This window comes from Microcebus murinus, chromosome 29 (genome assembly GCF_040939455.1).
Source record: "Microcebus murinus isolate Inina chromosome 29, M.murinus_Inina_mat1.0, whole genome shotgun sequence".
NCBI classification, from domain to species: Eukaryota; Metazoa; Chordata; class Mammalia; order Primates; family Cheirogaleidae; genus Microcebus; species Microcebus murinus.
Window position 1 is genome coordinate 11891187 of NC_134132.1, and position 24341 is coordinate 11915527.

At 34.7% G+C, this 24341-nt stretch overlaps 1 protein-coding gene across 8 annotated transcripts in view; it reads right to left on the minus strand.

Moving 5' to 3' along the window:
* Positions 1-24341, minus strand: part of PTPN13 (protein tyrosine phosphatase non-receptor type 13) — a 174388-nt gene that overhangs the window by 109757 nt on the left and 40290 nt on the right. For all 8 annotated transcript variants that reach the window (XM_075998654.1, XM_075998656.1, XM_075998655.1 and 5 more), the window contains exons 3-5: positions 10857-11035; positions 4888-4953; positions 2241-2426 (exon numbers count right to left, since the gene is read on the minus strand). In XM_075998654.1, the coding sequence (XP_075854769.1) occupies positions 2241-2426; positions 4888-4953; positions 10857-11035 (431 nt within the window). The remainder of the gene's footprint in view (positions 1-2240; positions 2427-4887; positions 4954-10856; positions 11036-24341) is intronic.

Here is a 24341-nt window from a genome sequence, read left to right on the forward strand (position 1 = left end):
CAGAGACAATGCACGTGTGCCAAAGCTCTCCACTATTATAAGGGGCACACACCTTCGCACCATCCCTCACCCATCAGTTTCATACATAGATGAGCAATAAATATCTATCGTAATACACTGAACTAAATGCTAGACCTTAAAGGGATGGAAAATTTTTTATGTAATATGGGCAATTTTTGGATAGATAATAGAATTTCTATGGAGGAATATTTCTTCATGCCAAGACAAAAAAAAAAAAAAAAAAAAAAACACTTCTAGCAATTTTACTATGGGAGTAAAATCACCAAACAGCACAAAGGTCTTAGAGAAGGTATGGTGTAATAGAAAAGTCCCTGGACTGACTAATAAGAAACTAAAATTCCATAACTGTTCAGGTCTCCATTTCCTCATCTATAAAGTGAAATTTTATGGAATATTAGTGTTATAAGAAGATCTGTAAAAAAGACCTCCTATACCAAATAAGTTTGGGAAATGTTTCATCTATGTGCCTATATTCCTCTTGAAGATTAGTAATATAGTCTAGTATATTAAAGGCTCTGAGAAGTTCTGCAGTGAAAATATATTTAATTTCCTTTAAATAGTTTTTTCTAAAGCCTATTTGATCATAGAAGAATTTTTTTTAACAAAAATATATTGAAAACAATGTGAGAAACTTTGGTCTGAACAGAGAGCTTTCATAGATTTTTAATAGCTTAATTTTTATTCAAAAAGAAATTACATGCAGAAATATAAACAAATCAAATAAAACTGGACTGCTCTGGTTAAAGAGCGGAAGTAGGCAACCAAGAATCCCATTTATTCAGCTTCTACTACCTCTATTCCCCTTCACTACAGAACCACAAAGATTTCATGGAGGACAGTTTACAAACTATTTGTTTAGAAGATCTCTGGGTCTGTTTCTTATAAACTGGCAAAGGGTGTGGAATTTGGGTAGATTCCTGGCAGCCATCCAACATCCTGGTTAAGAGAGGGGACGTAGGCCGGGCCCGGTGGCTCACACCTGTAACCCTAGCACTCTGGGAGGCCGAGGCGAGCCGATTGCTCGAGGTCAGGAGTTCGAAACCAGCCTGAGCAAGAGGGAGACCCCGTCTCTATTATAAATAGAAAGAAATTAATTGGCCAACTAATATATAGAGAGAAAATTAGCCGGGCATGGTGGCGCATGCCTGTAGTCCCAGCTACCCGGGAGGCTGAGGCAGGAGGATCGCTTGAGCCCAGGAGTCTGAGGTTGCTGTGAGCTAGGCTGATACCATGGCACTCACTCTAGACTGGGCAACAAAGCGAGACTGTCTCAAAAAAAAAAAAAAAAAAAGAGAGAGAGGGACCTAAACCCTTAGCAATGAGGAATTGAGAGGAAGCCAGCAAGAACACTATGTGACAGTAGCAAATTTGTAGCCCACACAAAAAGAAGAATCACTACTCAGGGATCATAATCCTAGAGAGTAAGGAGCAGATAAAATGTATATCCAGCTCACAGATCAGAAAACCAAGGAGTATCCCAAACTAGGGCAAACAGGACAGAATATAGTTTAAGAAATGTACAGCACAGGTAGGACTGTCAGATATAGCATTTGTTTGTTATTCTTGAGTTTGATATATTCTTCATATCCAAGACAAGAAAGAAAATGGAAGAGGCAAGGTCTTAGGGTAATCTGGTAAGGATACAAGCAAAGATCCTCTCTACATACAAGGTACAAGTGTCCAGAGAAGGTGGGATGGTAGGGAAGGTTTGGAGAATACCTAGGAAATCTAGACAAGTATGGCCAAATGGGTGGCCAAGGAAGAGGTATAATGCAATAGAAAGTGAAATTTAATTTTTCTAAAACCCATTTTGCATGTTAATGCATTTCTCTAAGTATTCAGAACAAATAGAACCACTTGCTAAAAGCTTAGATCTTAGGAAAAGAGCTAAGAAAGGAGGCAGAAGGGTCATTTCTAGCTCAAACATGCTATAATTCTATGATATTTTGAGGAATAAAGTTAGTCTTCTAACTTTATTCCCCTAAAGAGTTAGTCTTCTAAAGGAAGACTAACTCTTATGAAATCTAGAAGACTTATTGCAACGGGCTTGTAAATTTTAAGTATCGTTTCAATAATTTACATTGGAACAAAAAATTCTATTTCCCACTTCCAGTTTTAATTGGGAAAAGGCTACCTATATAGTATCTTTAAAGAAAACTTTGTGATATGCTACTAAATTTTAAAATATGACTATATTTACTGTTGCAACTGTAGCTTACCCCAGGAAGATTTCCCAGGACCAGTTTTACCAAGTGTTTCACGTAGGAGAATGAAGGTGCACAATTGCTATTCCTAATGTGGGCGCTGCAAGCATCCAGGACAGTCCGAACAGAAACCCGAGCATAAATAACATCCTCACACATTCCCAGCAGTATGCTGTTGAGATGATCTCCCAGCTTGATAGGCTGAAAACAGAGAAAGGAAAAGCCATGTAAAAAAACATGAGTACTTGGAGGAAATGAATTCCATTTCTATTAGCATACATATCTTACTGTATTTTACCTTTTTATGGTTCAAAAAATTATTAGCAGAAGATGGTTAAATTACACGCCCCCTAGATAGGGAAGTTTTAGAGAAAAACTCTGGGCCTTTTTTGTTGTTATGATAAAGAAGTGGAACTCTTGGGTTATTAAAATATTTTGATAAACAGTTACTACATATACAACATTTTAGGGGAACAAACTATTTCCTAATATTCAATGAAATGTGATACATTCAACTTATATAATTTGATATTCCCATGATGACTTAAAAGAGATCTGAAATATTGTAATGACCCAAGATCATTTAAATATAAATCCTCATTATGCTGGTTAGAGAAGCCAGAAAGTAAATTTTTTCTCTTTCTTTTTTTTTGAGACAGAGTCTCACTTTGTTGCCCAGGCTAGAGTGAGTGCCGTGGCATCAGCCTAGCTCACAGCAACCTCCAACTCCTGGGCTCAAGCTATCCTCCTGCCTCAGCCTCCTCCAGAGTAGCTGGGACTACAGGCATGCGCCACTATGCCCGGCTAATTTTTTGTATATATATTTTTAGTTGGTCAATTAATTTCTTTCTATTTTTAGTAGAGACAGGATCTCGCTCTTGCTCAGGCTAGTTTTGAACTCCTGACCTCAAGCAATCCGCCGCCTCGGCCTCCCAAAGTGCTAGGATTACAGGCGTGAGCCACCACGCCTGGCCTAAATTTTTTTATTATCATATTTTGTAGAATATTATATCTTAAATGGCCAATAAGCATATGAAAAGGTGATCAGCATCATTGTTCACTAAGACATGCAAATTGAAACCATACAAGAAGCCACTACATGCCCAATAAAATGGTTAAAAACAAAAAGATGAATAATACAAAGTATTGGTAAGGAGTGGAGCACCTGAAACTCACATGATGATGAGAGTTTAAAGTGGCACACCCACTTTGGTTTAAACAAATGCCTTCCCTCTGACTCTTCCACTTCTCATCCACTTGGGTATGATTTCATCCTTTAGGTCTCAGCTTGGATGCAATGTCCTTTAAGAAACCTGTCCTTACCCTCCAAGTCTACCCAGAAACTCCAACTCTGTTTTATCACGGCACCCTCCATTTTCCTTAACAACATTCATGGTATCACGTTGTTATTGACTATTTAGCTATCTGTTCCTTCCAATAAACTCCATAGGTAAGGGTCACTATAGTCCTTAATGTCTAGTACAGTGTCTGACATTAGGTAGACACTTAATATTAAATTCTTTAATTATTGAAATAATTAACATTAAATACTTTTAATATTCAATGTTTCTAAAATGATTATGATTTCTGACCATAAAATACAAGTTTATATTTCCTCTCTAATTTATACATTATTAATATTTGACTTTATTTCTTTAGTTAAAAGTATAAAGTGTTAATTATAGACTATGATCACATTTTACATGTAAGTTAGGTTGCATAATATATGACATCGATATTTCCAGTAATAATGTAACTTGTCTCATTTATATTTATAGAATTAAAACTGAAGTGAGAAAGAAAATCTACAGTATTTTTCATGATATAAAATGAAGCCAAACCAAGTTGAAGAATATCATTTATCCTTGATAGATCTTAAGATATTTGTATTTTAGTTAAAGCCTAAAATACTTGTTATTTCTTATATTTAATAATAAAAAATACACCTAGTTATTTTTATTTTTGACTTCTAAAGGTTTAAAATATAATTCTATATATTGTATCTTTGCCTTGATGAAATACAGCTATTTTAAAATTTTTAATTACTGTTTACTACTATGTTTATATCGGTCTTTAAGAATCAGAATTATTTTAGCAAATAATGACTAGAAGCAATCCAATGGTCATCAGAGCCTAAGGCCTCAGAAAATATTAATTTAATGTGTCTGTTGTTACAGGGGTAGTGAAGTACGATTCTGAAATGCCAATAGAAAAAAGTAATTAAGTTGTCTCATACTATACCCTGAAACATAATTAGGCTATAATTCCTAGAGTTTTTGCATGAAAAAAGGTATTGTTTTCAGTGCAAGAATGAATCATCAAAAATATTTACAATCCCTTTTACCAGTCATCAAATTAAATAAAATACACTTCCATTTCTCTAGCCATAATTTCTGAAGAGGCCAGCTCCACATCACAAACTGAATTGTTGAAACCTGAATAGTGACTGCCACGATTGTAAGAACATCTCAAAATAATTTCTTCAGTACTTTGTTAGTTCATTCTGAAAGTGTGACATTATAAATATGAACAACCAGCATAGAAATACTGGTGTGCCCGACAGCATGCTGTAAAACACATATAAATACGTGGAAGAGCTTTTTTAAAAAACGTAAAATTATACAAATGTACAAAAGGTGACAAATGTAGAAACTTGACTTACTTGGCTCTGAGGTACTTCATGATCAGCCCCCCAATACAATGTCATTCCAAGAGAATAAATATGGATCTAGGAATAGAATAAAAAAAATTTTTATGGTAAAATACAATTTAAAAATTTAGCAAGTATTATAAACTGGGAATTTTTTGTTCCAAAGAAAATATAACACATGATATGAGAAAATCATCATTTTATATTTTGTATAAACGTATATGAGAGCTTAAAACAGAAAATAGGAGACTGGAAATTACTAGAATAGACTTTCTTCCAATTCCTTAGCCTTTATGAGTAATCATTTTTTTAAGCTTTTATTTAAAGTTTCTTCATGCAAATTCAAGTCAATAGGAATATGTATTATTATTCCTCCTTCTTTTGCAAAAGGGCAAAAATTGTAAAAATTACTACGTACTTTGTATTTTTAATTAATTAATTTATTTTTTGAGACAGAGTGTCGCTTTGTTGTCCAGGCTAGACTGAGTGCTGTGGTGTCAGCCTAGCTCGCAGCAACCTCAAACTCCTGGGCTCAAGTAATCCTGCTGCCTCAGCCTCCCAAGTAGCTGGGACTACAGGCATGCGCCACCATGCCCGGCTCATATTTTCTATATATATTAGTTGGGCAATTAATTTCTTTCTATTTATAGTAGAGGCAGGGTCTCACTCTTGCTCAGGCTGGCTTCTAACTCCTAACCTCGAGCAATCTACCCGCCTCAGCCTCCCAGAGTGCTGGGCTTACAGGCGTGAGCCACCCCACCCGGCCTGTATTTTTAATTTATCAACAGAGATATTTCCATATGAATGCTTAGAGATCTTATCCTTTTTTAACTGCTGCATAAAATTCCATTATATAATTGTAGTATTGTTTATTTAGCCAATTTGTTATTAATGGGCAATTAAGATTTTTTTCAAAGTTTAGCTATAATAAATAGAGTTTCAGCAAATAGCCTTGTGATATGTCATTTTGTACATACAAGTATTTTTCTTGAACTGATTCTCTGAGATTATTGAAGAAAGGGTAAATCATCTATAATTTTGATACATATTGTCAGATTCCCCTGCATAGAAATTGTACCATTTTGCACTTCTACCAGCAACACATATGAGTTTTTCCACAAGCCTTGTCCATAGAATGTGTTACAAAGATTTGGGGTTTTGCCAATCCCAACAGTGAGGAAAAAACCTACTGCATTTTTCTCACTATGAATAGGCAGCATAGTACAAGGAGAAGAAGCTGAATAAGAGGAGTTTTCTTCTATGATGTTTGCTTCTTAAAGATTAGGGAAAAGACAACATATTTTTATGCTGACAGGAATGACCCAACAGGGAAAACTGGAAATGCAGGAGACAGTGGGGACGGCTGGAGGAACAGTGTTGAGTGGCAGGAGGAGATGGAAGCTAATACGTAAGTGGAGAGGCTGGCTTTACAGAAGTTCTAGCACAGACAGTTAATGAGTTGTAAGAAAGCAGAGAATATGGGAATTTATGTGGGTAAGTTGGTAGAGTGATCCTGGGAATAGTCTCTCCTGATTGCTTTTACTTTTCTTCTGTGAAATAGGAAGCAAGGTTATTAATTATAAGTAATCATTTTTCTTTTTTTCTTTTGTTAAAAGATTCAGAGCTAAACTCTTAGCCCATCTCTATCAGCACTGATTTCTATCACGGTTCCTTTTTTTGCACCATTCTTACTCCAGCTTCATCTTATTTGCTTGCCTTTATCTCGCTCTTCTCCTATTTTTCCACTTTATTTTTAAATTCTATAAACTGTCTCAAATCCTCTGTAGAAATCAGTGAGATATATAAATAAAACTGGGTACCCTTCTTATAATCTCACAGCACTTTAATCTACTCCTTAAATTGTTTCCTAAATTATAAAAGTTGTTCCACTTTCCAATTATTTTCATGGCTTTCAATTTTTAAAATTTAAATTTTTTATAATGACATTCAAGTCTCACTCTGATATGCCTCCACTTCCATTTTACGAGGAGATTTTAAAGTTTTCTTTCTGTCATTACTCCTTCTCCTATCATAAGTGAAACACTTCATTCAGCACTACTAGATAGTTTCCTGTTGGCAAAATACATCCTTCCCTTTCTCAACTTTTTTTGAGTTGTTCTTTCCACCAGTACTATTCTTTCTCCATGTCTGTCAGTGAAAGCTTACCCATTATTGATAACCCAGAGATGATGTTTGCCATTACATATGCCAAATAAATACTTTCAAACAGGATAAAACATTCTTATACAGTTACATTTCATTTCTATCTCTAATAAAGCAGTGAACTAATTTTATCTTGTTATTAATACATAGTTAGATGAGTCCTTGTTTGTCTTCTTGAGAGGGAAAGTGCCTTTTTTTTTTTTAACACATCGTAGTGTTCCTCTTAGCTACTAACACAGAAATTTTACACATAGTAGATATTCAATACATGTCTGCTGAATTCAATTAAATGTGCATGAAGTTCAAGACAGCATAGTGCAGACTATTAGTATCATATTTCTCTTTAGGCTTCTTTTCAAAGAGGTTTATATGTAACCACCTTTTCAAAGAGTCTCATACATGAAAAACATTTTTCATAGCTTTAGCATAAATGATCAATCGCATTCTCAATCATCTTAATTTTGATTTGTGATATGGTCAGTGTTTTAAGATTCTTTATTATATTTACTTTTCAATATGCCAAATGAGTTACTATATGATCATTTTTATATGTGACTATATAAAATTAATAAAATAATTCTTAAAGCTAAGTTATAAAATTGTATGCTTGTTGATCAACTACATATAGAGTGTAATGGTTAGTTTTATGTATCAACTTGACTGGGACAGATGTTTGGTCAAACATTCTAGGTGTTTCTGTGAAGGTGTTTTTGGATGAGATTAACATTTAAATCAGTAGACTGAGTGAAAGAAATTGCCCTCCTAATGCAGATGGGCCCCTCCCAATCAGTTGAAGGCTGGAAAAGAACAAAAAGGCTTACTCGCCCAGAGTAAAAGAGAATTCTTTCTGCCTAACTGTCTTTGAACTGGGACATTAACTTTTTTCTCCTTTGCACTCATACTAAAACCTTCTGGGAGGCCAGGCGTGGTGGCTCACGCCTGTAATCCCAGCACTCTGGGAGGCCGAGGTGGGCGGATTGCTCGAGGTCAGGAGTTCGAAACCAGCCTGAGCAAGAGTGAGACCCCCGTCTCTACTATAAATAGAAAGAAATTAATTGACCAACTAATATATACAGAAAAAAAATTAGCCAGGCATGGCGGTGCATACCTGTAGTCCCAGCTACTCAGGAGGCTGAGGCAGGAGGATTGCTTGAGCCCAGGAGTTTGAGGTTGCTGTGAGCTAGGCTGATGCTATGGCACTCACTCTAGCTTGTGCAACAAAGCGAGACTCTGTCTCAAAAAAAAAAACCTTCTGGGGTTTTGAGCCTGCCAGTCTTCGAACTAGAACTATACCATCAGTTCTACTGGTTCTCTGGTTGTCAGTCTTGGACTGGAACTACACCATCAGTTCTCCTGAATCTCCAGCTTGCAAACTTGCCCTGAAAATCTTGGGACTTGTCAGTTTCCATAATCACATGAGCCAGTAGGAATACCCAGTCCCACCCTCTCAGTTATGACAAACATAATTGTCTCCATACATTCCCAAATATCCTAAGAGGTGAAATTGCCTCTGGTTGAAAACTACTACTTTAATCTGTATAATCTTTCCCAGAATTAAGAGATATATGAATGTATATGTATGCATCTATGTATTAAACAATGTAGAAGTGGTAAATTCGTGCTAATGAAATTTAAGGAGTCAAGGAAAGCTTACTTTTGACTCTATTAGGTCATATGAAATGTCCGATTTCAAATCAAGAGTTTAGTTTATTATATCTCAAACAAGAAGCAGTACAATTAATGAAAGTATGCACCTAAACTAGTGACACAGTTTTACCATCTTAATGGTAGCTTGTTTATGCCAGCATGAAGAAGCCTGGAGAGCGAGTGGCAATGAAATCAAGAAAGGCATTTTCCACAGCTTGTTTAGAATTGGATATTTCTCCTTGTAAGAAGTGGTTCGAAGCCTGGGAAAAGTGGTAGTCAGTTGGTGAAAGGTCTGGTGAATACAGTGGATGGCAGAAAGTTTTCAAGTCAAGCCTCTGCAGTTTGAGCAGCATTGTTTGTGTGACATGTAGTCAAACATTGTCTTGCAAGAGGATTGACCTGTCTCTATGACCAATCTTGGCTGCTTAATCACAAGCATCCTCATCATTTTGTCCATTTGGTTGTAGTATACATTCACTGTAGTTGACTGAGCAGGTTTCATGAAGCTGTAGTGGATATCAGTGCTGGATCACCAAGCAGAAATCATTAGCTTTTTTGGATGAATATTCGGTTTGGGACTGTGTTTCAGCACTTCATCTTTATCCAACCACTGTGCCAAACACTTGTGATTGTCAAAAAGAATCAATTTTTCATCACATGTAACGATACAGTGTAGAAATGGTTCACCTTTATGTTGTGATAGTCAAGAAAGGCAAGCTTTGAGACGATTTCTCTTCTGACACTCATTTAATTCATGCGGTACCCATTTATCCAGCTTCTTTAACTTGTCCATTTGTTTCAAATGGTCCAATACTGTTGGAATAGTGAAGTGAAACCTTGCCAGTAATTCACACATAGGTTGAGATGGATTTGCTTCCACTATAGCTTTCAGCTCATCATTATCCACCTCAGTCTCAGGTCACCCACATGGCTCATTTTCAAGATTAAAATCACCAGAATGGAACTTGTCAAACTATCAACATACTATGCATCCATTAGTCACATCCTTTCCAAACACTTGGTTGATATTTCAAGTGTCTGTGCAGCATTGGTTCCATGATGGAACTCATATTTGAAAATAACATAAATTTTTGACTTATCCACGGTTTCACAAAAATTGCTCTAAAAACAATTTTGAAATGTCAGAGACATCAACTGTCAAACTTTCAAAGTCAATGATATCAAATAGTCATATTTGATTATTTCTATCATAACTTTCCCTTCTTCTTCATCATTCCATCATAAGAACTGCCAAACTCTGTCAGTACTGCTTCCACTGTGTTCCCTTCATCTGCTGCTTTATATTCCCAAGGCATCGCACTATTAATATTTACACTTTTCCACAGAATATTAAACCTCCCCAATTAGATTTCCACAAAATCTTCCATCTCCCCTCATTATCCACTTTTGTCAAACTTAACTTCTAAAATCACAAATCATCATATTATGCTTCTAAAAATATGATAGATTCCCACTGCCTGAGAAGAAAGTCTCAAGTCCTGACATTCCTTATTCTTCATTTTGACCTACAGCCTCCCTTTCTTTCTTTAACCACATCCTTCCACGTAGCTAGTGCTCGAGCCTAACTGGTCAACCATTCCCCAATCACAGTGAACAATTTCTTACCTCTTGTCATTGCCCAGACTAATAATGACTCTGAGTGGAATGGCCCTTCTACCTATTTTCACTTTTCTAAATTCTACTCATTCTTCATAGCCCACATAAATGCTACCTTCTCTGTGATATTGTTCTATTTTTAAAATTAACTGCTCCTAATACAGACTCTCAAAACACTTTATCCTTTACATAGCCTTTGTTTCATCCTGCCATATATTATAGATTGTTCTACATACATTAATTGGAGTCAACTTTCTATTTACTTCTGTATTTTCCTCATGAACACAGTGTTTTATACATAGCAGACATTTAATAAATATGTGTAAACATGCATTAATAATGGCTAACATTTTTCATATTTTTTTAGCTCTATAAATTTTTACAGGACTATTTTGAATTCTTAGATAAAATAAATATGAACTTCTTGAAATACATGATCATTTTAAATTCTATAGATTTTTCAGAGGGTTGAGGTAAGGTAGCCCATTGTCTTTAGTTGACCTACCTCCATCAAAATCAAAGACAAAATCAAACAAAAAAGATTTAACAGTTACCTTTTCCACATCTGAGAGAGAAGTTAGTGACTGATTTTGAAGAACCTCTGGTGCAGTGAATGCTCGGAGATCCTGATTGGAAATATTTTCATCTGTAAATGACACACTACCAGATGGCAGCAACAGCAGAGACCATGGAGAAATGATGAAGCCAAGGGCAGCAGGATCAGCTATGCTTACTGGTTTGTAATTTCACCAAATAAAAAGAGAAAAAAAAGATAATTGCTTAAAATTATAATCAGAGGAACTAAAGATCACTTCAATGGATATCTCAGCCTATTTGTATAGATGTTAATGTGTAGTTACATACACGAAATCAACATGCTACAAAAAGTGTGGGTTTCATATAAATACAACTGCTAGCATTATTAACAACATTTGATTAGGTTTAACCTTTCAAAACCTGGATGGCAGATCCTAAAAAGTAGAGTAGAGAACTTTCATTGTTGGTCATAGAATTAAACTTGGTTCAAGTGTTTCCTAACAGTGATACATAGATATAGATAAGGATCAGTAGTTCTTAAACTTCTTCTGGATCATGGATTCCTTTGAGAAATTGGTAAAAGCTATGCTCTCTTTTTCAAGGACATTATCCATATATCTGTATATATTCTGAAGTTTGAGAGATCCACTTCTAGCCCATTTAGGGACCCTAGGTTAAGCAAGATTCTGTGATTTAGATGATAGTGTTCTGAAATGATTAGAAACCAATTCCTTTAAAAAATTCATCAGATTTGGAATCAGTAAGGTTTCTAACCACAATAAAATTTTATTTCTTGAGTCAAAATATATATTTTGCTTGAATTTGGATTTTGTCTTGTTTGCATTTGTTCATTATTTCAGTAGAATGTCAGGCAACTTGTTCTGTACTACCAAATGTGATCAAAGGGGTCTCTTAATTTTTTGTTTAATGTTTGCCTATATAAGTGCCTCAGAGCTTGTGCTTAAGAGTATTAACAAAAATAAATTTCTTAGACTTCAGCAGACTTCCCCTCAAAAGTAAAGCTATACATTAGGCTCAACAAAATGGACTGATTAGAAGGAACTTTATTTTTCCTCCCATATCAAAATTAAGTAAATATAGGTTTTAAGATAATTGCTAGGTGAACTGGGCTACAAATTCAAGAAACTGCTATTGAAAAGTCATGAACAGTCTGTTACTGCCAATGTCGTCATTCAATCTAGGTTAGACTGATATCACTGCATGTCAAATGATAAGAAATTGACAGAAGTTTATGGGACAGTTTATCAAATGTACATACAGTATCTATGCTTTCCTGAAAACAACTTTCATCAGAACTGAATCATCTTTTATGACTTTTTAACTTCTACCTATGGTCAAGATCATCAGAATTGGACTTATATATATAAAAAAAAGTAAACTATTAAAATTCTTTCCTCCTCTAAAGATTAAAAAGCTCCTTGCATTTTTGTGAATCTGAGACATGTCTTTAATAACTGTCAAGGAAGAAAAATGTGTTTGAATGCCGTCTTTTAATTAGTAAGCACATCTTACATTGCACTGTAGTGGAGCTAGAAGCCTTAACAACCATATATCAGATGGCTGAAACATGGCTCACAATTCTTATGGCACTTAAATAAATCGTCACAACATATACCTGGTAATGCTAGATATATTGTTGCCTTTTGTAGCCACTTTACACATGGCCTGTTAAAAGCCTCTTCCTAGGTATTTCATGAACAAACAATACACAATCCAGCTAGAAAAGAACTCAAACAAGGCAGAAAAATACTTTCCTTGGCAAAAGAAGCTATTCAATATATTGAGATTTCACACCACAGACATTATAAAGCAGTCTAAAATAAATTCCTGTCAAATTACCAAATAAGGGGAACAAACACTAAGAGACCATTTAAAGCCATTGTACTAATACCTAGTTTGGAGAAGATGGTCTGCAACCACAGTGGCAGCAGTACAGAAACTGCTGGAAACTGAACTTATTTTAGAGATAGTGATAACAGAATTTCCTGACAAATTGGATGTGGAGTGAGAAAAAAAGAGGAGTCTGGATGATGCTACAGTTTTGGTCTAAGTGATTGGGATGTTGGAGTGCCATCAATTGAGATAGAGAAGACTAAGATAGTCCATGTTGCTGAAGTGGGTGTTGGGAGGTTGTAGTGGGAATTAGAACTTTACTTTGAGACTTGTTAAATTTAAAGTATTTGTTAGATGTTCAAATGGGATGTCAAGCAAGCTGTTGAATCTGGAGTGTGGGAGAAGGGTTAGAACTGCAGATATATTTTGGGAGTCACTGGCTTACTAAATGATATTTAAAGCCATTCTTCCTCCTCCTCCTTGGCCATGAACTGACCTTATCCCCTCCCCAATATGGTAGCACCAACCAGAAACTGTTGAAGGTGAGAGCAATCCATACTTGCTTATCACTCTTAAATTACTAAGAGATTTATTCACTTAAAAACACAATCAAGATCAGTAAAATTATTATTATGGCAAGAACTATATTTTTTTTATATAAGTTTTGCTGTTTTTAACACATAATAATTGTACATATTTGTGGGGTATAGTGTGATGTTTTGATAATATATATATTGTATAATGATGGAACTATATATATTTTGGATTTTGTTTTACATAATAGGTTTTGTTTTTCGGATATTTTTGAGACAGAGTCTTACTCTGTTGTCCAGGCTAGAGTGAGTGCCATGGCATCAGCTTAGCTCACAGCAACCTCCAACTCCTGGGCTCAAGCAATCCTTCTGCCTCAGCCTCCCGAGGAGCTGGGACTACAGGCATGCACCACCATGCCTGGCCAATTTTTTCTATATATTTTTAGTTGGCCAATTAATTTCCTCCTATTTTTAGTAGAGATGGGGTCTCACTCTTTCTCAGGCTGGTTTCCAACTCTTGACCTTGAGTGATCTGCCCGCCCCGGCCTCTCAGAGTGCTAGGATTAAAAGGTATGAGCCACCACGCCCGGCCAATAGGGTTTTTATTTGTTTTTACTGAATATTTAAAGTACATCTTATTGTAGGCACTATACATATTAACATATTCTTCCCAACATTACAGGTCATTCACTAATAGAATCCAAAGTATTATTGAGAATATAAAATATGTACATAAATAAATACAAGATAGAAAATACAAGGTATCTAAGGGAGAAAAAGACAATACAAAAGGGACTTCAGAGGACAGCAAAATTTTTCAACTACAATAGAGAATTAATTTCTTTTTTTATATATTGCCCTTTAAGATAGGTATGACTTGATCATGGCTAAGGATAGGATTCCAAAGAAAAGAAACAGCCAGAGCAAAGGTATGTGGTCAGGAAATTACTAAATTTATACAAGAAACAGCAAGAATTTTGGTCTCAGGAATGGCAGAAAACAGTGAGAAACAGAATTATCAAGGTGGGTCACATTTTTGCTTGTTAAAAAAACACACACAGAGAAATGACAAAAAGGTTTTTAAATGTGATTTTTTAAATGGCTTGCAATAAAGCTAAAGCAACTGTGACAACAAACTACATTGCTATAGTAATTTCTAACACTCACACACATGATATTTAAGTACTAGATTCTTGAGAAACCATAGTCAAACCACAAAATATATTTTAAAATAATTGTAAAGGGTTATGCAAACGTACAAGGCAGGGAATTTAGAGTTGTGGCTAGAATCAGTCTTTAATTCACCCTTCTTGTCTAACAGGAAGGAATTGAAAGCAAATGTATTCAAAATCCTTCAAAGAAGCTAACAAAAGAATATTTAAAAATGAGATTCCAGAAGCTTATAATCCTATGTTTTATGTTTTAGTTGTGTGCTGACTGCACTCAGAAATGCTATTATTGTGAAAAAGTAAATCTGATATGAACTGATTCCCATAGTTAAATGACTCTATTTATAGACTTTTACCAACATTTCACAGAAAAAGTTTCTTAAACAGAATTTCAAGCAGCTAGAGGCAATGTTAGAAATAAGAAGAAATTTTATAAGCAAAGAAATATTTTAGAGCTTCTTTCCTCAGCCTCCCAAGTAGCTGGGACTACAGGTATGCACCACCACGCCCAGCTAATTTTTTCTATATATTTTTAGTTGGCCAATTAATTTCTTTCTATTTTTAGTAGAGACTGGGTCTCGCTCTTGCTCAGGTTGGTCTCCAACTCCTGACCTCCAGCGATCCTCTGGCCTTTGCCTCCCAGAGTGCTAGGATTACAGGCCTGAGCCACTGCGCCCAGCCCCAATGTTCTGTTAAACTAAGATCCATGGAACACTTATTGGTCATACACTTATTGGTCATCAAGATCCCCTGAGGGATCCTGCCATTTCCTTTAGATTGTCCCTTTAATTTTTTTGTCCTCCAATTAGAGCATTAAAAATTACAGAAATAATCATAAATGGGTAACAAACAGGCTGAGGAAACACTAATCAAAAGCATCAGGAGGCTGGGCACAGTGGCTCACGCCTGTAATCCTAGCACTCTAGGAGGCCGAGGTAGGAGGATCGCTCAAGGTCAGGAGTTCGAAACCAGCCTGAGCAAGAGCAAGACCCTGTTTTTACCAAAAATAGAAAGAAATTAATTGGCCAACTAAAATATATAGAAAAAATTAGCTGGGCATGGTGGCGCATGCCTGTAGTCCCAGCTCCTTGGGAGGCTGAGGCAGAAGGATTGCTTGAGCCCAGGAGTTTGAGGTTGCTGTGAGCTAGGCTGACGCCACGGCACTCTAGCTCAGGCAACAGAGTGAGACTCTGTCTCAAAAAAAAAAAAAAAAAAAGTAAGTTTGTAATAAATTATTTAAGGTTAACTGGAAATTACAGTATATGACTGAGTTTGATTCCAAACTAAAATTTTGTTAATTCCTCATGTTTTGTTACTATGTTTAAAAAACTTCTGTTTCTCTAATAGGAAACAGAATAGCAATCCCTTTTAGAAAATAAAATTGTGTAAATGATTAAAATTGATACCTAAATAATATAAATTAATAATGACAATCTCTAAAGACATTTTACATCATGTAAGTTTTCTTGGTATAGTCGATCACTCAACATCATTTAATAAACTCCACAAGCCTTTGGTTCTCAAGAATTTATATTCTGGTATAGCAAGTCCCAGACCTTGCTAATTACCCAAATCCCTACACTCACCTAGGAGATTTGGAAAGGTATCAGAGAACCTGTCAGCTTCATTTCATTCTTTTTAATATCTGACTTCAGTAATTTAGTATGTAGTCTCATTTAATAAAGAGAGACAGTATAGTACAGACTAAACCAGAATCCTTGTGATCAAATCCTAGGTTTGACATTACAGCTTACACTTGATCTTAAATAAGTTACTCAGCCTTTCTGTGCCTGAATTTCTTTATCTGTAAAATAGTTCTTGTCTAATTTGGATACCTTTCATTTCCAATTTGGACAAGGAAAAAAAACAAAAGGCATCCAAATCGGAAAGGAAGATGTCAAATTCTCCTTGTTTGCAGATGACTTGATGTTATATTTAGAAAAACCTAAAGACTACATCCCAAAACTATTAGAAATGGTAAATAAATTCAGTAAAGTTGCAGGATACAAAGTTAACACAAAAATCAGTAGCATTGGCCGGGCGCGGTGGCTCACACCTGTAATCCTAGCACTCTGGGAGGCCGAGGCGGGCGGATTGCTCAAGGTCAGGAGTTCAAAACCAGCCTGAGCGAGACCCCGTCTCTACCATAAAAATAGAAAGAAATTAATTGGCCAACTAATATATATATATATAAAAATCAGCCGGGCATGGTGGCTTGTGCCTGTAGTCCCAGCTACTCGGGAGGCTGAGGCAGGAGGATCGCTTGAGCCCAGGAGTTTGAGGTTGCTGTGAGCTAGGCTGACGCCATGGCACTCACTCTAGCCTAGGCAAGAAAGCGAGACTCTGTCTCAAAAAAAAAAAAAAAAAAAAAAAAAAAAAATCAGTAGCATTTGTATATGCCAACAGTGAACAATTTGAAGAGAAAAAAAAACCCAAGCCAGTAAACCCATTTACAACAGCTACAAAAAAAATAATAAAATACCTAGGAATAAAATTAACTAAAGAAGTGATTAAGATCTCTACAAAAAAAAAACAAACACTATAAAACATTAATGAAAGAGATTTCAGAAGCTGTTGAAAGAACAGTCTAATAAATGGTGCTAGGAAAACTGAATATCCATATGCAGAAGAATGATACTAGACCCCTATCTGTTGCCATATACAAAAATCTAATCAAAATTGATTAAAGACAATTTAAGACCTAAAACTATGAAACTACTAAAAGAAAACACTGGAGAAACACTGGTCTAGGCAAAGATTTCTAAAGATAGACCTCAAAAGCACAGGTAACCAAAGTAAAAATAGAGAAATGGGACTATGTTAAACTAAAAAGTTTCTGCACAGAAAGGGAAACAATCAATAGAGTGAAGAGATAACCTGATAAATGGGAGAAAATATCTGAAAACTATTCACCCAACAAGGAACTAATCTCCAGAATATACAAGGGACTCAAACAACTTAGCAAAAATAAATAAATAATCCCATTAAAAGATGGGCAAAGGATCTGACTAGACATTTCTCAAAAGACATACAAATGGACAACAGGTATATGAAGATATGCTCAACATCATTAATCATCATAGAAATCCAAATCAAAACTACAATGAGATATTATCTTGCCCCAATTAAAATGGCCTTTATAAAAAATACAGGCAATAACAAATGCTGGTAAGGATGTGGAGAAAGGGGAACCCTCCTATACTGTTGGTGGGAATGTAAATATTATAAGTACAGTCATTACAGAGAATAGTATGAAGGTTCCTTAAAAAAAACTAAAAATAGAACTACTATATAATCTAACTGCTGGGTATATATCCAAAATAAAGGAAATCAGTATATCACACAGCACTGATCATTGCAGTATTATTCACAATAGCCAAGATATGGAATCAACATAAATATCCATCAACAGATAAATGGATAAAGAAAATGTGGCATATATACAGAATGGAATATTATTTAGCCATAAGAAAGAATAAAATTCTGTTGCTTGTAAAAACATGGACGGAACTAGAGAATATTATGTTAAGTAAAGGCTCCTGTGTCACACAAAACTTATATTCAATAAATGTTTATGCTTTTCTCTTGCTAATCTGTCTTTTATTATAGAGGACTTAGCCATAAACCTAAGATAAAGATATTTCTTTTCCTCTACACCACCTAATTAAACATTGTCTTCATTTGGCTTTTTCTATCTCTTTTACAAAGTAAACTACAAATGAATTTCCTAAGCATTTTGTTTCTTCTCCAACACTTTCTATTAATACAATAAATATCCATATTGTATGAGGTGAACAACTTTTATCTCTTTCACCCTGATATATGAATGTGTCATTAAGCACACAACCAGTTCCTCAGAAAGTCCTTGCATTAGTATCAATTTTTATTTCCCTGAAGAGTACCAAAACTTTGAGAGCAAAACTACTTCATATATACATAATATTTCAGGCTGCAGGCTTCTAAAAAAAAGTCTCTTTGAAGGTGGTTTTTCTTTTCAAAAATACAATCATATCTTTTTTGACCATCCTATTTAAGCAGTTATAAAAATACTAATCATGAAAGGTAAATTCCATTTAAAAACTTAATCTTATTGCTAGCTTAACAATTTTGTCTAAGCAATTTTGGAACAAAGTGCTAAGCCCTTTAAAGTGCTGCTATTTCAGGCCGGGCGCGGTGGCTCACGCCTGTAATCCTAGCACTTTGGGAGGCCGAGGCGGGTGGATTGCTCAAGGTCAGGAGTTCGAAACCAGCCTGAGCGAGACCCCGTCTCTAAAAAAAATAAATAAATAAATAAATAAAATAAATAAATAAAAATAAAGTGCTGCTATTTCTGTTTGCCACTTAATGACTTCATAATAGCCTCTGTAGATCATACAGCTGTCACATCATATTTTGCCAGATAAAATAAACTATAATAGAGAAAATTAGCAATAGAAATAAGTTTAATGGTAAAGGACTTTTATAAAGCAGATGGTGTTGTTTTGTTTTGTTTTGCAAGTGCAAAGTTTAAAGTTAAATGAAATCTTGTTCTTCCTCCTCTTTTTTGCTATCTGCATAAAACCAGGGAGGAGGAAAAACAAAAGTTAAAGAATTAACTAAATAACTTCATTTTACTTTCAAGGGCCTGAAATTTATACAAAGACTAAAAAATTAACAATATCAGTGGTAACTGGAATTTATTTTATTTTTGGAGAATTGAATGAAAAAGTCAATATAATGCATATTTTTAGTTTCCAGAGAAAAAACCAGAGTTTTCCAGAGAGAAACTGAGTTTGTTTTGTGATGACATGATTCTACATAATCATGATCTGTAGCTATTTATGAAAAATATTTTTTTTATAAATTTTACTTTAAAATGTTTTTATTTTTAATATTATGGTACATAATAGTTGTACATTATATATGTACATATATATGTGATGTTTTGATATAGGCATACAATGTAAATTAATCAAATCAGGGTAACTGGAGTATCTATCACCTCAGGCATTTAACATTTCTTTGTGTTAGCGACATTTCAATCCCACTCTTTTAGATATTTCAAAGTATACCACAACTTATTGTTGATTATAGTCATTTTGCTGTGCCATCAACTATTGTTCATTCTGACTATATTTTTATACCCATTAACCATCCTCACCTTTATCCTCCCTTCCCACTACTGTTCCTATCCTCTGGTAACCACTACTCTCCTCTCTGTCTCCATGAGATCAGTTGTTTTTAATATTTAGTTCCTGCATATGAGGGAGAGCATGCAAAGATTTGTCTTTCTGTGCTTGGTTTATTTCACTTAACATAATGTGCTCCAGTTCCATCCATGCTGATGCGAATGTCAGAATTTCATTATTTTTGTGGCTATATAATACTACATTGTGTACATGTACTACCATTTCTTTAGCCATTCATCTGTTGTGGAACACTTCATTTTTTCATATACCTGTTGGCCATTTGTATGTCTTCTTTTAAGAAATGTCTATTCAGGTCCTTTGCCCATTTTTTAATCGGATTATTTGATTTTTTCCTATTGAGTTGTTGTAGCTCCTTATATATTTTAGTTATTAATCCCTTGTCAGATGGGTAGTTTGAAAATATTTTTTCCTATTCTGTGGGTTGTCACTTTGTTGATTGTTTCCTTTGCTGTGTGGAATATTTTTAGCTTTGTGTGATCTCATTTGTCCAATTTTGCTTTGGTTGCCTGTGCTTTGGGAGTATTACTCAAGAAGTCCTTTCCCAGACCAACATCCTGAAGTGTTTCCCCAATGTTTTCTTTTAGTAGTTTCATAGTTTCAGATCTTAGATTTAAGTCTTTAATCCATTTTTATTTGATTTTTGTATATGGTGAGAGGTAAGGGTTTAGTATCATTCTTCATATGGATATCCAGTTTTCCCAGTACCAATATTGAAGAGATGGTCCCTTCCCCCCTGTATGTTCTTGGCACCTTTGTCAAAGATAAGTTCACTACAGATGAGTAGATTTATTTCTGAGTTCTCTAGTGTGTCACATTGGTTTATGTGTCCGTTTTTATGCCAGTATCATGCTGCTTTGGTTACAAATATAGTATAATCTGAAGTCAGATAATGTGATTTCTCCAGCTTTGTTCTTTTTGTTCAGAATGGCTTTGGCTAGTTTGAATCTTTTGTGATTCCATATAAATTGTATGATTATGTACAGAAAATATTTTTCTAATTACTATTGCCATTCTCTGCTGCTCTTGAGATATGCTTCCCTCCCCCATGCCCCTGCTGTTTACATTGTAAAGACATTTTCCTTCTCAAAGAGTAAAGGTAGAATGAGATTATTTGGATAGTAAACTATTCCATTTTTAAAAAAAGAACTATTAGTATATATTTCTTGTAAAAAATGTTAACTACAACTGATATAAATTACCCCAAGAAAGTAAAAAATCTTAACTTGTTACTGAATGATACAAGGCATAAAGCTCCTTTTTAATTTCTATATTTGAGAAAAAAAATTGAGAAATAATCATAAAATGTTTTCTTTAAAAACTTTAGTTACATAATATGAATAAATCTCACAGAATGTTGAGAAAAAGAAGTCAGACACATAAGAGTTCACATTGTATTAATATGATTCTATTTACATGATTATGTTCAAAACCAGGCAAAAATTATCTATGTGAGATGTCATAGTAGTGATTACCCTTGGTAACAAATAAATAACTAGGAGGGAGCATGAGGGACCCTTCCAGGTTCTTGGAAATGTTTTATACCTGGATCTGAGTGGTGGTTATATGAGTGGGTACATTCATAAAATTCATTAGGCTGTACAATTAAGAATGCTATTTAGGCCGGGCATGATGGCTCATGCCTGTAATCCTAGCTCTCTGGGAGGCCGAGGTGGGCAGATTGTTTGAGCTCAGGAGTTCGAAACCAACCTGAGCAAGAGTGAGACCCCGTCTCTACTATAAATAGAAAGAAATTAATTGGCCAACTAATATATAAAGAAAAAATTAGCCAGGTATGGTGGTGCATGCCTGTAGTCCCAGCTACTCAGGAGGCTGAGGCAGCAGGATTGCTTGAGCCCGGGAGATTGAGGTTGCTGTGAGCTAGGCTGATGCCATGGCACTCACTCTAGCCTGGGCAACAAAGCGAGACTCTGTCTCAAAAAAAAAAAAAAAAAAAAAAGAATGCTATTTACTGTGCATGTCATACCTCAACATTAATAAAACCCATTAAGTATAAAAATTAAAATAAATATAGTGCATAAAATTACATTTATAATCAAAGATGGGACTAGAGAGCATGACCTGTTGCAATTTTCTCCTCTAACTATGACTCTTTAAATTTCCAAAATTGTCTGTTTAGAACATCTAAAATCAAAATAATTTTAAATAAAAGTAAAGGAGTAAGTTTACTACAAGTGTTTTATACACTTGTCCAACAACTTACATTATTCATTTTAAAAATGCTAGATATTAAATTTAATTTCATGTTTTATAGTTTCAGAAAATACATGGAGTATACATATACTTTCAGAAAATACATGGAGTAATTTTATCTAGTTCAAACACATTTAACTTGAAAGACCTGTTAATTCTAGCCTATGAATGCAGGGCGAGATGTAGCATGTCAAAGACATCTGATACACCCTCCTTTTTTTTTTTTTTGAGAAAGTCTTGCTTTGTCACTCTGGGTCATCATAGCTCACTGCAACCTCAAACTCCTAGGTTCTAGGGGGATTCTTCTGCCTCTGCCTCCGCCTCCCAGGTGGGTGGCACACTCCATGCCCGGCTAATTTTTTCTATTTTTGGTAGAGATGAGGTCTCACTTTTGCTCAGGCTGGCCTTGAAGTCCTGAGCTCAAGCGATCCTCCCACCTTGGTCTCCCAAAATGCTAGTATTATAGGTGTCAGCCACTGCCCCTGGCTTGATATATCCTCTTAATTAACAAAATTATGATTATAGATAATTAGAAAGTAATATAAAGAAACTAATAGGATTCGGTCATTTAAAAGATGCATACACTATACAAAGATTTACTCAAAAACTTTTAATCCATAAACACTTTCTTTATTTCCTTAAAAGGCTTTAAAAAAACAGGAAGCCAATTTGAAGTTCATGCTTTGTCTCTCTTCTTAGGCAATAATTGTGTTACTCTTTCTCTTTTGGTTCTATCAGATTAGAAGTTTTACATTTTCCCTCTTTTTTGTTTTGTGATTATCCTTAAAAACTTAACTATGCAAACTCAAAATCCTTATCTTTCTCATGAATAGAATCAAACCCTTAGACTGCTTTAACTCCTATCACCTCCACCAGTCTTACATATTATTAGTTTATCAATAATTTTAAATTTGACATCATTATTGATGTTTATACAACCAATGATTGTTTAGATTTATCATCAAGTTGTCCAATGCCTTTGCTTATCATTTATTCTTGAACATTTCTTCTTCCTTCTGGATTATATTTCCTTCTTCATGAAATACATTTTTTAGTAATTTTTTCAATGAGGGTTTCTTGATGGTGAGTACTCTCAGCTTTCACATGAAAATGTTTTTGTTTTGATCTTAATTTTGAACCACAGTTTAGTAAGATATTAAATTCTATCTGCACATTCCAAGGCAGTAGCCATTAGTCAAATGTGGCTTTTAAAAATATGAAATGTGGCTACTCTGAGAAAATGAATTTTTAATTTTAATTTTAAAATGAATACTTCATCAAATATTGGAAAGCTTCTAAGTATGCTCATAACAATTTAGGTATGTAAATCTACTTTCCATCTGTATATTTTATGAAATTTAAATATTTTTGATGAAATTTAGAGTCTGAATTGGGATGTGCTATGAGGGCGAAATAGATTTTGACAACTTAGTACAAAAACGTGTACAACATCTTAATACTTTTTCATACTGGTTATACATTAAAATGATATTTTTAACATATTACATTAAATAAAATACATATTGAAATTAATTTCATCTGTTTCTGTTCACCCTTTTAATGCAGCACCTAGAGAATATTAAATTATATTTATGGCTCATAGTGTATTTCTATTAGACAATGTTATTCTAGGTTGACTTATATTGATAACTTTTTTCTTTTTCTTTCTTTCTTTCTTTTTTTTTTTAGACAGAGTCTCACTCTGTTGCCTGGGCGTTAGTAGCGTGGGGTCAGCCTAGCTCACAGCAACCTCAAACTCCTGGGCTCAAGCAATCCTTCTGCCTCAGCCTCCCAAGGAGCTGGGACTACAGGCATACGCCATCACACTCAGCTAATTTTTTCTATATATTTTTAGCTGTCCAGGTAATTTCCTTCTATTTTTAGTAGAGACAGGGTCTTGCTCTTGCTCAGGCTGGTCTCGAACTCCTGAGCTCAAATGATCTACCCACCTCAGCCTCCCAGAGTGCTAGGATTACACGCATGAGCCACTGCACCTGGCCTCTTTTTTCTTTTTAAGTATGAGATATTCTCACGGAAGTTTTAAGATTCTATTTTTTTTAAATTATGCAGTTTAAAAAATTTATTTAATACTACCAAATTCTGATTTTATTATTGCTGTTAAGTCTGCTATTAACCTACTTTTTTCTTTTTTTATCTGTCATTGGACTTATTTTGGCTTTTTAAATTTAATTTAATATTTTTTTTATTTTAGAATATTACAGGGGTACAAATGTTTTGGTTATATAAATTGCTTTCGTATGGCTAGAGTTGAAGTTATAACTAATTCTTTTTTCTTTGTAGGTAATGCATCTGTCTTTTCTTCTCTGCTTTAAAAAGCTTCTCCTTGACTATGGTGTTCTATATTTCTAATCTCCTGAACTTGGGTACAAATTTATTTTTATTCATTTTGACTGTGACTTAAGCTTTTAGAACTCAAATGATCTATATACCTCAGCATTTCTCAAAATTCTCAACCATTATATCTTCATGTATTATTCTGTTTCCTATGTTTTTCATTTTCCTTCTGGAGGAAGGAAATTCATTAG